Here is a 17,542-nt window from a genome sequence, read left to right as displayed (position 1 = left end):
ACTCATCAGACCCATCATAGAGTACAATGCCCCATTTAGGATGTACCTTACAAGACACCTGCAACAGCTGGAAAGACCACAGAGGTACCTCACCAAGAGGATCACTGGCCTCAAACAGATGCCATATGCAGCTCGACTAAAGAAACTCCAGCTGTACTCGGTTGCATACCACCTACTCAGAGGTGATCTCTGCCTGACATCCAAGGCCATGTCCAACCCAGAATTGATGGACATGCTCCACCTAAAGAAAACCTTATCCCCTCGAGCCACATGCTCTAGGGATCTAAACCTCACCACAACAATAAACAGGACGTGCTGGAGGGATTCCTGTCCCAGAGACTTCCCATGCTTTGGAACAAGATTTCAATCTACATTAGGCAGAGCTCCTTAAGAGAACCCTTGATGAGTGGATGGGAAACAGAAAGTTTACCCCGGGGATCACTTCAGTGGCTCTGCTGGACAGAGGCACAGAGAACTAATCTAAGGGGTCAGCGAAAGCCAACACATTCTGGCTAGGTTTATAAATGCCTTTGGGCAGATAGCCTAGTACCTACCTATGAACCTATGAACCTATGTGAGACAGAAGAAGGACTGATGCACTGTAACAAGACATATCAGCTTGAAATAAGGTATGCACATTGGCAAAGTATGCATGTCCCCATACATTTAGAGGTACAGCTGGAAGTCACTTGCTAAGAGTAAGTAGACTGAAAACTACTGATGGGATATGCATTGAACAGATGGATGAAATGATCAAAGAACTTAAAGAAAGAGGTTATGACAGCAAATTCTTGAAGGGGTAAAGTTGAAAGTTCTGAGGGATAGACGCACTTCAGCTAGACCTTATTTTGGTGGAGAGAATATGTATTTTAATATTTCAGCACAGAGAAGAGAAAAAAATTACTTAAGGTATACTGTAACTTACAGTATGAGGATAAATAAAGTGAAAAACATCATATCAAAAAATTGGGGCATTCTTGAGAGTATGCCAGAGCTTAAAGACATTATTGGCTCAAAACCTAGCATTACATACAGGAATTGTCCTAACCTTAGCAAACATTTATGTTATAAAGTTATTTCTTATAGCACAACTAAAATTAATCCTAAAATGAGTAAGTCTGGGACTTTTCCATGTTACAATTCTATGAGCTGTAAATATATTATAACTAATGATAACTTTATACACCCAAAAATAAAAAAGAAATTTAGCTTCAGCTGCTGTGCCGCTTGTAATCCTATGAATATTGTGGGTTCTATACACTAGATCGAATTTTCAGTCATTCGAAATAGTGCATGGAATGCTCACTGCAGTGAAAGTGCACTTAGTCGAAAGTGCACTTATGTGAAGTTCAGTACAACAAACGGGTGTTGTACTGAACTTCCGTGCAGTACTCACGGACCTTAGGGTTACGGCACAGGTCATAGTAAGGGGATAGCCTGTAGGGCTATCCCCTTACCATGACCCGTGCCATAACCCCATGGTCCGTGACGAATGCAGCCCAGTGAAGGACATAGCAATGTCCTCCACTATGGTGCGATAGTCATGAACCTTAGGGTTAGGGCATGGGTTAGGGTAAGGGGATAGCTTTACTAACTATCCCCTTACCCTAACCCGTGCCCTAACCCTAAGGTCCGTGACTATCACGCCATAGTGGAGGACATAGCTTGTTTTTTATGTCCTCCACTGTGCTGCAGTATTTTCGGTGAAGTGCATTTATGCAAAAGTTCACTTTTGTTAAAGTGAACTTTCGCAGAAGTGAGGCTTCCTATTAAAAGTTCGAAGTACTGAACTTTCGTTCTTATATAGGAATCCGAATATTGTTTACTTAGCTATGTGTACTGTTTGTCCTGCATTTTATGTACGCAAAAGCACACGTAAGCTTAAAGATCGTACAACTGAACACACTTCTGAAATACAAAGATGCGTTACAACCAATGCTTTAACTAAATATATTTTAGAAAAAGGGAAGAACCGTGAATTTAAACTTAGGGCGATACAGATTGTTTCAAAGAATATAAGAAGTGGAGACCTGAATAACAAATTAGAGGTCTCTGAGTATAATTGGATTACATGCCTGCTAGCTGACTCTAAACCAGGAATTAATGCAAAAGTTAGTACAAAAACTATATTGAAAAGGAAACAGGATATTTTATGCTAGTGGTTTATTAGTATTTTATATGCAGTTTAAATGTATTTTTCACATGCATTTCCCTGCATATAATTTTAAAAATTTTTATATATGTTTTTATTTTTCATTTCTGTTTATATGTACTTGTTGCACATGTTTTGAATGCATTTATCTTTGCTTGTTGTGAATATTATGGAATATTAAAAGCTTCTACTTCACTGAGCATTTGCAGTGTCTGTATACATCTGTTGGATTTATTCTGTGGTTTTTGCAGACCTGGTTTACCTTCATGTTGGTCTTTTTCCTGTTAGTAATTTTGAGCAGAGGAACCAGGCAGGGGAATCCTCTTTCCCCTTTGTTATTTTTATTATATTTAGAACCACTGGCAAAGAAAACAAGGGATTCAGAAATTAATTGGTATGGTTCATCAGGAAAAACTGACCTTATTTGTAGAGTATATTGTACTTGATAAAACCAGAAAAGGGCATTTCAGTGCTGTGGAACATTTTGAGACAGCTTCAAGTATTTCTGGGATACAAGATTAATGAAGCTAAAACAAAGGCAATAGCTGTAAATTATGTATCCACATACAAATTGGTTCAGCAATATCCATATTTATGGAGACATGATAAAGTGAAGTACTCAGGAGTATGGATTAAAAAGCATTCTGTTGTGGCAGCTAAGGATAATGTGGGAAAACATTAAATAAAAGATAATACAAAAACTGAGAAATTTGAAGTCCTATTTTATGGACACGGATAGCAAGATACAAGCAGTTAAAATATGTTTAGTCCCTTGTAGTTTTATACACAGGTCAGGTGTATTTTTATCACCAAAGGTGAAGTTGTGGATAGCAATTAATAAACAGCTGTAGGATTTTATCTGGGAGGGGAAGACAGCAAGAATCAAGTGGGATAATCTGATTCCTCCAATACAACAAGGTGGTTTGGGATTACCTGATTTGAAGGGGTATTTCAGAGCTACATAGTTAAGGCTCCTATATATAGCACAAGCAGAAAGCTATAATTTAAAGTGGAAAGGGATGATGACAAAACAGGGGGAAGCTCAAGAAACAAGGATATACTGAGATTTTGGATGCAAATCCTTAAGGTGAACAATAATAACCATACCGAATATTATATTCATAAAGTAGGAGAAAGTATTCTAAGAAGTAAGCCAACATGGGAATGGAGAAAGGAGATTCTACCAATAGGGATGACTGCAATTAGGGATATAGAAAAAAGGCTAGAGGGGGCTGGAATTTATTGGAGAAAATTGATAAAGGAACCAGGGTATTGAGAAAAAATAAATAGAAAGGGGAAGGTAACACAATGGGAATAAGCCAAGAACTTATTTTGAGTGCAGGCTAGAGATTACTTTCCCTATCAAGGACTGATATTAGAGCATAGGAAAAAATATAGAAATAGGGGGATCCTAAATGAAAGACCAGCAATGGTAGAGTTTTTAATATAATCTAGAATAGAATCTGATGTTAGAAAAGGATAATAAATAGAACATATAAAATACTGCATGATAACTCTATGAATCAATCAGAGGTGGTTATGATGGACTGGGAAGAGAGATTAGATAAGCAATTCACAAAGAAACAATGGGGGGATATATGTATGTGTCCCAAATATGCAAGAAAGTCTATAAGATTTAGAATCTCTGCTTGGAAGTGTTTACATTGGTATGTTATACCTCAAGATGGGGAAGAAAGAGCTAATTGAGAACATATATTTGGGGTGTAATGAGTTGGCAGACTTTAAAAATTCCCTACAGACTACTCCATCAAAAATACTGGTTGAGCAAAATGGGATAACTAAGGAGATGATTTTTGGTATGATACAGAATTGGAATTGCTTAGACATAGTAAGGCCTTGCTGAGTCTAACTATGGTAGCTGCTTAAAAAGCAGTTACTAGAAAATGGAAATTAAGGACTAAACCAACTGTACTAGAAGTAGTGAATATAGTAACAGAGATAAAACAAGTGGAAATTGGATCTTTAGAAAAGGGTAGGAGCAAATTGCTTAGAAAAAAATGGGATTTAAGGGAACAATACATACAGAATACAGTTTTGGAGGATGAATGAGGTTAAAAAAGAAGACAGGATTTGAATGAGCTATGTAATGCTTGATTGATGATGACTGGATAGAATATAGGTGATGTATAATGTTTGAAACTAAAAATATGTTAATAAGGTTTGTTTTCATGTATATAAATGTATGAATGCCTATGTTGTAAGTGATAATTTAATAAATATGTTTCTTGTTTTTTTTTTTTAGAAAAAAGCAAACCTGATGTAAACAAGAGCCAACTAACAACCCCACAGGTATGGTTCACTTCCAAAAGACCAAAAACTGAGGACAGTCCTGAACCTCAGACCTACTGTGATAGAATCTCTATGTTGCAGATCCAAAAAAACATGCCTATGTTAACAAAAGTAAGTCACTAAATGCCTTAACCACAGGGGAAAACAGTGCAAGTCAGGTAAACCAGGTGGCAAAAAAATGAACATAACAAATCCTAATGGAGAAAGATACTAAAAATTTAATAGAAAAATAAATTGAACAAGAAGTCAATGTACAGCTAAGATCCAGAATCTGGGCCAAGACATGAGTGCAAATAATGACCAATTCTTACAACAAACACTCCAAAAATAACAGCCAAAACATCCAGTCTGAAAAAATAAAATAATAAAAAGGGCCAGTACTAAAGTAATAGTCAATGGTAATCATACAAAACCAAAATTAGGAGTTCAGTCCAAAAGGAATCAGATGGGACCCGACCTTTAGCTGATGCCTAAAATCCAATAGTACAACCCAAACTAAAATTAGAAAAACTTATAAAACAAAGTCAAAATAAACCAGAGTGCAGAACTACGAATTAAGTCCTATTCTGTTTCCAGACAAGTGCAAGGTATAACAGAATTCCCTTCACTAAAGTTTGTTAGCGTGTGTGTGTGTGTGTGTGTGTGTGTGTGTGTGTGTGTGTGTGTGTGTGTGTGTGTACATGTGTGCATGCTTGCTCCTGTGTGTGAGTTGTTTTTGTCCATTTGTTGTTGTTGTTGTTTGTCTTTCGGCTTTTCCCGGTAAGGGGTCGCCACAGCGGAACTGCGGTCCGCTAATGATTGGCAGCAGATTTTTACAAAATGCCGAGGTGCCAGCTCGACGCCCAACCTTCAACGAAGGCACACCCATTTACGCACGCATGTCTTTCGAATGCTACCCAACTGCAGGGAGGACATGCAGACGCCACACAGAAGGCACTCCCAAGCCCAGCGGAGAATCGAATGGGAGAACCTCTTGCTATGAGGTGCTAATCCACTGCCACCTGCTGGTCATGTATTGGCAGTGCAGTCAAAAGACTGCACCTTGCAAAGGATGAGCAAAAATATTAGCTACCATATTGTCTTTGTTCTAGTAGCAATGAATTTGACAGGAGTTCTGTATCACAAGTGTGAAACAGGCCATTGGAGAGATGGATAGCTCTCTTGAGCAGAAAGCTCACATCACCCACTAGTGCTAGATGCTAGATGTCAGTTGATAAAGAACTAAGTAAAATATTTCAAAGAAGAAGAACTTAGGAACTGAGTAATGCACTGAAAATGCACCATTCTGAATACAGGAGTGTGTCAATAGCCAAACGAGTGGTACTGTACATCAAACGTCACAAAAATGGAAAGGAAAGCAAACAGCGTGACATTTTGCATTCAACAGTACAAATGTTACATTAATAATTAGACTTTGAAAAATGATGTTGTTTATACAAAATAGTCTGCAGTACACATAAGTCCATTATCACTTAGGAGTGAGTGACATGAAAGTTTGCTATAAACCCTTAAAACTTAAGTTACCATCAATTAATGTCTAGCATTAGCATGTGCAGAAAATATAACTTATTTACCTTTGCTTCTTCATTTACATCCCATGTAAAAGAGACTGCATTGTATGCAATTTCTTCAATGTTCCCAATTGTGTTGAAACTTTCTTTGTAATCAGCTGTTGAAAAGACAATAGCAAATTAAGAAAACTGAATTTTAATGTTACTGTATTTACATCAGTTCTTGAGTATAGCTGCATAATAATGTGCAGGCATGAAATGCAGTCACTGGACAGTTAGAGCCAAACTGACCTACATATATTTAAGGCAACAGACATTTCCTCTTCTTTCTTTTTTTCAAAATAAATAGGGAAAATATCTCTTGCAAAATGCTCATTGATTTCTATTGTTGTAAGTTTATCTGAACTCAAGGAAATGATCATAGGCTTTGTTAAGAATAATAATTGTGTACTTTATACCAGCAGGAAGATATCTGGTTCCAAGGTCCTGTACCTTAAAGGCTTATCTGTCATATAATGATCCTCACTTGTACTTTAGTGGGTTTCAAACACTAGATTAACAGAATTGTCTGCTACTTAGTGTTGCAGTGAAAATATTAGATCATCTGCAGCTGCTATTCCTTATTTGCATAGCTATCAGTCCAGTGACCCTTTGGTAATCCATTTCACACTGAGCTTATCTGGAGTGAGAAGTCTTATGCAGACTGAACACTTCACTGAAATAAAATAAGTAGTCCCACACCACTGACTTGTGGCATGTGCCTGGTTAATTTGCTTTATGTTATTTTCTTTTGCCAAATTTTTCTTCAAATAGCAAACACAGAGGTTGTATACAGCTCAGTTAACATCAGTGTGTCACTGATATTAACTTTTGGCAATAGCATTGCCATAGAAGCTTCAGTGGCTGGTTCATGGAGATGAATTTAGCTTGCTATAGTCAGTAGTCTTTCCAGTTTGAAATGTTTCCCACTCATAGAAGACTCCCCTCTCTGGACAACAAGCTTAAGTATAAAACTTTAAATATTGCCATATTATCATGTTAGATTGTTCAGCTGTTACTCAGAGGAACACAAGATCACACGCAAAAATAAATAATCACATCCCTCTTTTGAAAAAGATGAAGTGTAATAATGTAGACTATTAACTATATTTGTGACTTGTGGTGGCTGCCATTGGGCCTTAAAGAGCACATTTAACTTGCAATGCTTTCTTCTCCTTTCCTTCACTATGCCTTTTTGTACACAGTATTCCTTGTTAGACTCAGTTCAGTTGCTGTCACCCCTGCATTTCCTTCTTTCTAAATACACTTTCTGTTTACCTTCACTGTGTAACATCTGTTTTGTTTTTCACCAAGTGTTTTTGTTTTTGCTGTAACATGCAGGCACATCATAGAAAGGATTATGAGTGGGTCAATGATCATAGCCTGCTTATTATGTGCTGAAGACATGGATGACAAGAAATTCACCTTAAAAGCGAAGATCGGGAGGCAAATCTTGACATCAAGTCAAGAACACATAATTAAGGGTGATCATAATTCTTCGCAGGACATGGAGCTTCATCTACTCCATGTACTACTGGTTACAGAAAAAATCATTAAGTGTTTTGTCAGCTTTCAAAGCCATAAAGCACTTAGTGCTGTTAGAAAGACAGTGTAATTCAGTCTCTTATGTTTACACTCACCTTCCAAGCCCCTCAGCTGTCCAGGGTTTTACACAATGTCCAGGTGTTTTCCTGATATGCTTGGTCTGTTAGTCATAAAATCTGTGGTTTTCTGACAAATCACTAAATAATGACATACATTTGAGTTTCAGACTTTTTATATTTAAGAAAATGTAGGTGAACACAGTTTCTATTATTCTAGCAACTTTTGTTACTTTAGAAGAGGAGGTCAGAGACCCATTAGCAGCATCCCTCTCAACCTCCAGATCAGAGAATCAGGGACAAAGGAACTTAAAATCAGGGACATTCAAGGGACACCTAATTAACATGGGCACGCCCACACTTTCAATGGACACACCCACTCGTTCAATAAAAACAAAACAGACAATATGAAAGGGCTAGTGCTAGACTTTATACAGAATTCTTAAAATTAAACATACAAAAAGTAACAGAAATAAAATATTCTCGCCTAAATAGTCCTGGTTAACTAAAATACATTTTTCTTCCTTGTTCAAATGTTTACATTTTAAGTTAAGGAAAGCAATATAATTATTTTTAAAGATTCCTTAAGGTAACAAAACCCTTCCCTTTAGTCTCCCATCTCATACATTTGTTTATCTCAAGCTTTTTAAATTTATTTTTCAAAAACTGCTGTAGAATGTAAGATGTGTTAGGCTGCTAGAGTTGCAACATTCCACACCACATAGGTGTGAGTTAACTGATTTGCCTTGTTGTCAGTTTCAAAGCATAATCACTGAGCTTTATACACTACAAGAATATTTCCCTACTCATGTTCCAAATTTATCAGTTATAGGACAAGGTTATATAATGGCTTCTTAACATCCCATATTGCCATTAGTAAGATGATAAGTAGAAAATATTCTAAATACTAAACTGTTAGTTTGTATAGGATTAAGGACAGGAGTTGTGACCAAGCATTTCTGTGGTCTAGGGCTCCCTTTGCTACTGTATGACTCTGAGTATGTCACTTAACCAGACAGTATTCTTGGTCTGGATCTGAAAAAGGTGCAAGTGAATCAGAGCTCTATCCTGTAAATAAACAAATAACAGATACACCAAAATGCTCAACTAAAAGCCAGGAGAGAAAAAACAATATTCTATTTTCATTCCTTTTTGTAGAGGGATAACAACTGCAGTCCTCCATTTATTTGCTATCAGTTAGTCTAACAATCTGCATTTCATTCAGATGTATGATGTAAATACTTATTTTTGAAATGATAAAAAGAAGCTATAAAATGATACACTATAAATGTATTCAATTAAGTCATTATTACGTTTTCAGACCCCAGTCTGCTTGGAGATATGTGGCATAGACATCCTGTAAACCTGATTTCAGATTTTACTAAACCCACATCACCCGACCTTGTTACTAATTAAACAGACCCTCAGCACTTTCACTGTGCAATATTAATCCTGATGTTACCCATGTCTTTATCATTCATGCAGTTCCTCACCCATTTTTCCTTTTCTCAGTTCCCTATATAACTTGACTAACATCACAACAACACCATTTTGTCGATTGTTTCTGCCTTGTGTACTAATATACATGGTGGAGTGTAAACCTTTTTAATACCCAAATTTCTTCTCATCTTTTTAATGACACATAAGACTGAAAATGAAATGTACTAGTGCCACAAGCCACAGTACCCAATTCTTAAGAATTCCACTAGGTAGTGTAATAAATAAAGAACTTTATTAAAGTTAAGTTCTTTCATGCAAAAAAATCAGGACTTCATCAGAACTGTTTTTAAAAGATGTCCTAGGGTTAAATAAAACATTTAGCAGTCACATAACTAAAACATTAATCTATGTTAAAGTGCACTTGTCCAGTAAAATAAAAATAGATAAAAATTAAATTGTTCATAAGTTAATTATAAGTGACATTCTGATTAAAAAAAAGTTGTATGCTTACCATAACGTTCCATCTGTGTTGATCTTCATTTATCCTTGACATATGGGACTCACTTCTGACTCTTGGAACTGACTTGGCCGTCATAACAGCTTGCGAGAACCAAAAACCCTCAAGCTAAGTCCTTACCCAGAATGCCCCTCTCTAGATTACCTCAGTCCAAGTTTGCAGCTATAAAGGAAGACAATAAAAAGTAGCCCTATAACAACTGAAGAGGCTATGTCCAAGGGCATACATGAAATAACATAACCAGGACAAGGATCCACTCCTCCAAGGAGTCTGAAGGAGGGGGAAGGAGGGCAGGGTATCAAGGACAAATGAAGATTGACAACACAGATGGAATGTTGTGATAAGTACATAACTTCTTTATCTGATGTTGTCAATCTTCATTTATTCTTGATGTATGGGACAGAGTCCTCAGCTAACTTGTACTTTGGGAAGCCTTATGGAAGGATACTCCTGAGCACCATAGAACCAAAGGACGCTCTTCCCCTGGAGAACAGATCCACTTTGTAATGAGTGATAAAGGTATGTGGAGTAGCTCAGGCTGCTGCTGCAGATATTTCATCCATTGAAGCCTTTGAGTGAAAAACAGCATTCCTGGCAATTGTCCTTGTACAATGCTCTCTCAGTGGGGCTGGTAATTGGAGTTTTTTTTTTATTGTAGATAAAGCTTTGCATTCCTTTAACCACTTAGATAAAGTGACCTTTGAAGCTGTTTTACCTATGGCTACCACCCGTCCCATTGTCAGTGGGACACTCACGGGTTGAGCCTTTTCATCCCGTTTACCGCATTGTCAGGCAGTGGGACTTTAAAAGTCCCGTTTTTCAGTGTAGCTGAATTGCCATGGAAAAGCCAAAAATACTTCCGGTTATTCCACGGCAATGTGGCTACGCAACCCGGACCTGCAGTTAGAGGTATTCCCTGTTAGGTCCGGGTGGTGTAATTCAAGCAGCCATTGGCTGCAAGGGTGGAAGGGGTGTAGATTTGCATCGGAAGAGCCCTACAAAGGTCGCAGCTGTAGAGCAGTTTTGTATGAATGCTCTACAGCTGCTAATAACTTCAGAATCGGAAAGGCTTGAGATAAGTCAGCAAGGAAGCCAGCCAGCAAGGAAGCCAGCCAGCCAGGAAGCCAGCAAGTAAGCCAGCCAGCCAAGAAGTCAGCAAGGGAGCCTGCTAGCTAGCCAGCAAGGAAGCCAGCCAGCCAAAAAGCCAGCAAGGAAGCCAGCCAGCCAAGAAGCCAGCAAGGGAACCTGCTAGCTAGACAGCCAGCCAGCAAAGAAGCCAGCAAGGGAGCCTGCTAGCCAGTCAGCCAAGAAGCCAGCAAGGGAGCCTGCTAGCCAGCCAGCCAGCCAGCCAAGAAGCCAGCAAGGAAGTCTGCTAGCCAGCCAGCCAAGAAGCCAGCAAGGGAGCTTGCAAGTCAGCCAGCAAGGGAGCCTGCTAGCCAGCCCAGCCACTCAGCAGACAGAGAGCCAGTCATCCAGCTAGCCATTCCAGCAGGAAGGAAGTCAACTAGTCCAGCAAAGACTGTGATAGTGGTAAGTACATAGTATAGTATTTTGTGGCTTTATTTATTTAAAATGGAATATTGTGCTTTAAGTTTTTAATGTTTAGAGGTGAATGGGGGTGCAGTACACAGTATTTAAATTTGTACAGTGGTTATTTTGAGACTTTCAAGTAGTAGTTTTAAATGGGAATATTGTGCTTTAAGTTTTTAATGTTTAGAGGTAGATGGGGGTGCAGTACGCAGTATTTAAATCTGTGCAGAGGTTATTTTGAGATTTTCGAGTAGCAGATTTTAAAGATATAACACCTGTGTGTGTATGTATGTATATGTAATTGTGATTGTTGTTGGGGGTATGATTGGGAAGTGTTACTTTTTAAAGACTGAACCGTGTGTACAGAAGTTTTATTTCTGGTGGGAGGCAGTCTTAAATATAAATGTAGTGTGATGTATTTCTATTGTCATAGCTTTTTCAGGGTACTTTCTGTTTGCAGATAGAAAATGTTCGAGCATAGTTTGCCCTTTTTTGTGTAGAAATGTGTGCAATTAATGCTGTTTTCAGGAAGTTAGGATATACTGTTTAGGTAATTTTTCCTGTTACTGCAAGTCAATGTGCATGTGGTACAGGTCTACCATTTGAGTGGGAATGTTAATAGTTAACGTAGTGCATTTATTATTCTAGTAGGTACATGTTGTCAAATTGCTGAAGCTGTTTCAAGATTGTTTTCATTTATAGTTGTAAATGTGTGCATTTTATTTTTTCTGCTGCCTTTAATAAGGTTAAAATGTCCTGCTTTGCTTGTAATGTGTGAATATGGGGGTGCTGATTTTGCTTTGGCCTGTTTATTGCATCACTGTGCTGGGTAAATTACTATTAATTGCTATATTTTGAGGTAAAAGGGGTCCATGGAGTCTGTGGTGCATTGTAGTTTATTTTAGCTGCTTTTGCAAGAAGTATTCTTAAATGTTAAATGTTTACTGACTTTTTCCTTTTTTTTTTTTTGTGGATGCATGCTGAGAAGTTAATGCAGTGCATTTGAGATTGTGCTAAACCATGCCATCGTTACTGGATAGTTTGTTTTTATATGTAGCAAAGTTTGTATTTTGTTTTTAGTGATGTCTTCAATAAATTTACAATGTACTGCTTTCATTATAATCTGATTATGGCAAGTGCTGCTGTTGGGCATGTTTGTTAATAGATCATTGCGCTGTGTAAATTAGTACTATACATTTATTTCTTTTAACTGCTGTGGTCAAAAGCTAAATCAGGTCTATGGTATCCGCTGTGCATTCTCATTCATTTTAGTGTTTTTTGGTACAGTGAAAATGTGTAACTTTATTTTCTGGAGGGGTGGGGTGGGGGTTATGTTCAGCGGTAAAAATAATGTATTTTGTTTTCTACGAGCTGTGCTAATGTCAAAGTTTTCAATGGCCAAAATGCCCCCTACATTACCTCATTTTACTATTACCTTTTCAAATGGCTTGTAATGTTCTTTTCTGTGCCATTCGCCAGTTCTTTCATATGCCAATGTTTTTCAAGCCAGTTCCTTCACATGCCAATGTTTTTCAAGCCAGTTCTTTCGCATGCCAATGTTTTTCAAGCCAGTTCTTTCAAGTGCCAGTATTTGTAGCCAGGTCTTTCAAGTGCCAGTGTCTGTATTCATCCATCTAAAACCCCTTTTTCCCCATTTTTGCACATGGGATCATTGGGCCATCATTTAACAGTGGCAATCATCTACAGCCAAGGCCAGTTCGTTCTCAGGTCTTCACTGAATCTATATCAAAGAACGTTAAGCTGCTTCATGTTTCATATGCCAATGTTTTTATGATTATTATGTGCCAGTCTTTTTCAAACCAATGATTTCATGTGCCACTGTTTCTAGCCAGTTCTTTCATGTGCCACTGATTCTAGCCAGTTCATTTGTGCACCAATATGTTACTGCACCCTACTAACACAGTTTTGCTAAATATGTTGCATCTCAGGTAAGTACAGATTCAAGAATGAAGAGAGCAGCAGTTTCATCAGTCAACCAGCAGCAAGAGAATGTGCAGGTGGCAGGATGTTTGGAAAATGGAATTCGACTGGATCGAGAGATGCAGTGATGTCAAAGCATTCTGCAGGTAGCGCAAGAAAGAATTTCTAGTGACCCACGGTGGAAGAAACAATGTCACATGACATGAGGCAACTGAACAACATAAGACTGATATTCCTCAAGCTAAATCCAGTCACCTGATGACAAAGTGGGCAATGAACACAAACACTGAGGGACCAGAACTTAGGATCATTGCAGCAGAAGCCTCTGAGGTGTTCCATGCTGTTAAGCACAATATTACCTATAACAGCTTGGACTGTGCCATAAAGTTGGCTAGCCAGTTGTAAGGTGACTCAGACACTGCAAATAAACTATCTTGTGGAAGAACCAAGGCTGAAGCCATAGTCAAAAATGTTTTGGAACCGCACTCATTGGAATGCCTCCTGCATGGCCTTCAAAAACCAGGCACTTCATTTGCAATTTCATCAGATGCTTCCAACAAGGGGAACATAAAATTATTTCCACTTGTTGTGAGGTATTTTTCTAAAGAAGAAGGGATGGTGAATGGCCTTTTGGACTTCTATGAAGACCCTGATGAATCTGCACAGGCCATATCGCAGCAAACTGCAAACATTATGGAATGGCACTCCTTGCCCTGGAACAACATTTCAGCATATGGGGCTTATAATGCCAGTGTGAACTATGGGAAGAAATCTGGTGTGTATACCAAAGTAAAAGAAAAGTGCCCATCACTCCAGCAGGCTAACTGTGTTGCCCACATCATTCACAATGCAGCCCAAACAGCTGCAGCGCAACTACCGTACGATGTGGAAGTATTTGTAATGAAACTTTTCAGACATTTCTCAGGTTCTGCCACAAGGACCAGAAACTTGAAAGACTTCTTTGAGTTTTGTGGCATGGAATTTGAGAGTCTGTTAAGACATGTGCCAACAAGGTGGCTGTCACTACTGCCAGCCATTGAAAGAATAGTGAAAAATCTCCCAATGCTCCAGTCTTATTTCCTCTCCCAGGGAGAAGAGGAAACCCCCCGGCAGATATGGCAGTACTTTTCAGCTAATGAGCATGGTGAGAATGCATTGCCTTCACTGCCCCAGTACTATTTGTACTTTCTCTGTGCTGTTCTTGTTGATTTTAATGAACATATAAGTACATTAGAAAAATCAGGACTTACTGCCATGGAAACATTTTGTGTAATGGTCTCTCTGAAGCAAAAACTGTAGGCAAGAGTTGAAGGTGCTTTCTTTGGAGGGAAACTTAGAGCACTTATGAACACATTAGACAGCACTTCTGCTAACAAACTGAAAAGACACTTCATTGTGTTCTTGGAGCAGCAGTGAAGTACTTGGAACAGTGGTTTGATTATACTGAAAACAACTACTTGTTTACACTGTTTAAATTATGTCTAACTGAGCCCTTTGCTTTCAGTGACATACTCAATGTGACCACTGCCCTGAGTCTGCAGGATGTAGATGAAGACCATCTTTTCAGGGACTACTTGGCAATTAGGCCCTTTCTTAAACAGTTATGTAAGACAAGCTTGACGCCAGGAGAAAGGTGGCTGAAGCTTTTCAGAGAAGGGCCTGAGCTGACTGCACTATATCCGATAATTGCCAGGGTATTATCTATACCGACATCAAATGCATTTGCAGAGTTTTTTCTTGGGTGAAAGGTAAATGGACAGATGTGCGAAACCGATGTAGTGTAGATTTGTTAAAAGCTGAACTAATGATGACTGTAAATTACCGGATGAAATGCAGTGACTTTCATTCAAATATAGTTTCAAACTGGGCCCTTCTTCAATCTGTAAAATCTAATTCAAAATACACTTTTAAAAAAAGTGATTTAGTGTACTAGTGTGCAGTATGTAGTACTAGGGTGCAGTATGTAGTTTTGTGGTGTTCTTTGCTTTAGCTTTAATTTGCTAGTGTGCAGTATGTAGTTTTGTGTTTTTCTTTGCTTTAGCTTTAATTTACAGTAAAAACAGTCTTAATTTTACATTTGGCTTGTGTGTGGTATGTAGATTTTTTTAGTTTTCTTTCAGAATAGTCATGGTTTTATGAATTTTTTTACTTTTCTAAATAAACAAGTGTCTGTTTAATGAGTAGTGTGTTTTTTATTCCTTTAACGTTTGCTTACTGTTACAACTGAGTAATGTGTTTTTGCAGTAATGCTTCACTTCATTTAAATGGTTTGAGTTTTCAGTATGCTGTAATGTCACAATGTTGAACCCATAACTGTAATACTGCATCTCTAACACCTTTGGTGATGTCATGGTGGGGGCATGGCCAGTGTCATATTGGTCACACCCCTGTCCTACTGGCCACCCCCCCTTGTCCCACTTTGGCCTTGTTAAAAGGTGGCAACCCTAGGTTTACCCATGGATGGACCTGACAAGGAAACAAACAACTGGTCCAACTTCCTAAAGTCTTTACTTCTGCTGAGATAAAAATGCAATTGTCTGTGAACATCTAGTAAGTGTAAACAATATTCTTCCTTGTTAGAAAAATTAGGGAAGAAGACTGGTAAATCAATAGACTGATTAAAGTTAGTTTCGAATACTACTTTTGGAAGAAAGGATGGGTTGGTTCTTAGCGACACCCTGTCCTTATGAAAAATCCAATATGGAGATTTTGAAGATAAGGCATGAATCTCTGAAATTCTTCTGGTGGTTATATTGGCTACCAACAAAATAGTCTACCATGAAAAAATCTTCAAGTCACAATAGCCACTGGCTCAAAAGGCAAATGGACCAAGGACTGTAGAACCATAGTAAGAACCTAGCGGATGAGAGGGTCGATAGAAATTGGTTATAACCTTAAGGTTCCTTTCAGAAAAACTTTACACAGTTTATGTGAGATTAATGAATGCTCTTGAAAGCCATCATGGAAGTTAGAAATAGCAGCCAGTTGAACTTTGATGGTAGAAGATGAAGCCCCCTGTTCGAAAAGCATAGCCAAAAATTCTAAAACCTTTTCAACTGGTTTCAAAAAGGGATCAATTCCATTATCTCATGCCCAAATAGAGAATCTTTTCCACTTACTGAGGTAGAGCTTCCTAGTGGAAGGCTTAAGGGAAGCCAGCAAAATATTTCAAACTGGAGAGGATACGTTATTTTGCCTGGCAATCAAAGGAGCTGGAGTAACCAAACTGTAAACTTCAGATTTTTCAGACTGGGGTGAACTAATCCCTGAGGATAGGACAGGAGGTTTGGATGCGGGTCTAGAGTCCATGGGCATTGAAGTAGGTAAGGCCAAAGAAAGGAGAACCAAACTTGGCGAGGCCAGAATGGTGCAATAAGAATGACCTTGGTCTTCAACGTTATGGCTTTCTTCAAGAAGCGAGGTATTAGTGGAATGGTGGAAAAAACACAGAGTTGTCCTGAGGGCCAGCCATGAAGGAAAGCATCTCTTGGGGACACCCCTTGAGGTGAGGAGGGGTTAGGGCAAAGTAGCTGCTGCACTTGTTGTTCAGAGGTCATGCAAATAGGTCACAGCAAGTCTGGCCCCAGCAAAGGTAAATCTCCTTCACCATTCTGGGATTGCGAGACCACTTTTGAGGCAGGAGGATGTATCTGCTCAGCTTGTCTGTAATCACATTTGAGTTCCCCAGGATGGAGGAGATCACCCATTGCCACACTCTGAAAGCTTCTTGACACAAGAGGTAAGACTTGGTTCTGCCCTGTTTATTAATGAACCAGACTGCTGACATGTTGTCTGATTGAATCCTAGAGGAAGAGCAGCTTGCAAGGCTTGCAACACTAAGAGCACTGCCCTCAATTCCATAACACTGATATGTAGATTGGCCTCCATCTGGGACCTCATGCTTTGACTGTTCAGTCCAGATAATGTTTGCCCCACCCCATCTGGGAGGCATTCATGGTCAATACGGCCTTGGGTTGGGGTGAAACAAATGGTTCGCCTAAAAGAACTTCCTCTGATTCCATACACTAGGATAAGTCCTTTTTGCAATGGTTGGTGATTCGGATGAGATGCAGCAAGGTTGGGAGGCTTGAAGCCACTGCAGAATTCTTATGTGAAATCTTGCTAGCGGAACCAGTGTGATGACTGCTGCCATGGATCCTAGAGCCTGTAGAACTAATAGAGCAGATACATTGCCATTGGAGAGATACTACCTTATCTTCTGCAATCTATGCAAGAGGTTGTATTCAGGAAAGCTCCTATAAACTCCAATTGCTGAGTCATATTTAGTTGGTATTTGTTATGATTCACCATTATATCTATAGGAGCACTAGTATATAGAATAAAATATCTTGTCTGTTCTAGTAGATGCTTGGTGGGAGTAGAAATGAGCCAATTTTCTAAATATAGAAACACTCGGAATCTGAGCAGTCGCAAGTGAGCTGCTACTGCTGCCATATACCTGGTGATCACCTGGGGGCTGTGGTGAGACCGAAGTGCAGAG

General features: G+C 38.8%; 1 protein-coding gene across 1 annotated transcript in view; it reads right to left on the bottom strand.

Moving 5' to 3' along the window:
• The window catches only part of GRHL2 (grainyhead like transcription factor 2), a 759,972-nt gene that overhangs the window by 360,108 nt on the left and 382,322 nt on the right, over window positions 1-17,542 (bottom strand). Inside the window, exon 8 of the mRNA XM_044065661.1 lies at window positions 6,037-6,131. Coding sequence (XP_043921596.1) covers window positions 6,037-6,131 — 95 coding nt within the window. The remainder of the gene's footprint in view (window positions 1-6,036; window positions 6,132-17,542) is intronic.

The sequence above is a fragment of the Protopterus annectens genome, chromosome 3.part0 (assembly GCF_019279795.1).
Source record: "Protopterus annectens isolate FY-2018-M chromosome 3.part0, PAN1.0, whole genome shotgun sequence".
In the NCBI taxonomy this organism is placed as follows: domain Eukaryota; kingdom Metazoa; phylum Chordata; order Ceratodontiformes; family Protopteridae; genus Protopterus; species Protopterus annectens.
The sequence above is the reverse complement of the archived record's forward strand: the minus strand, read 5'-3'. Positions and strand labels throughout refer to the sequence as shown.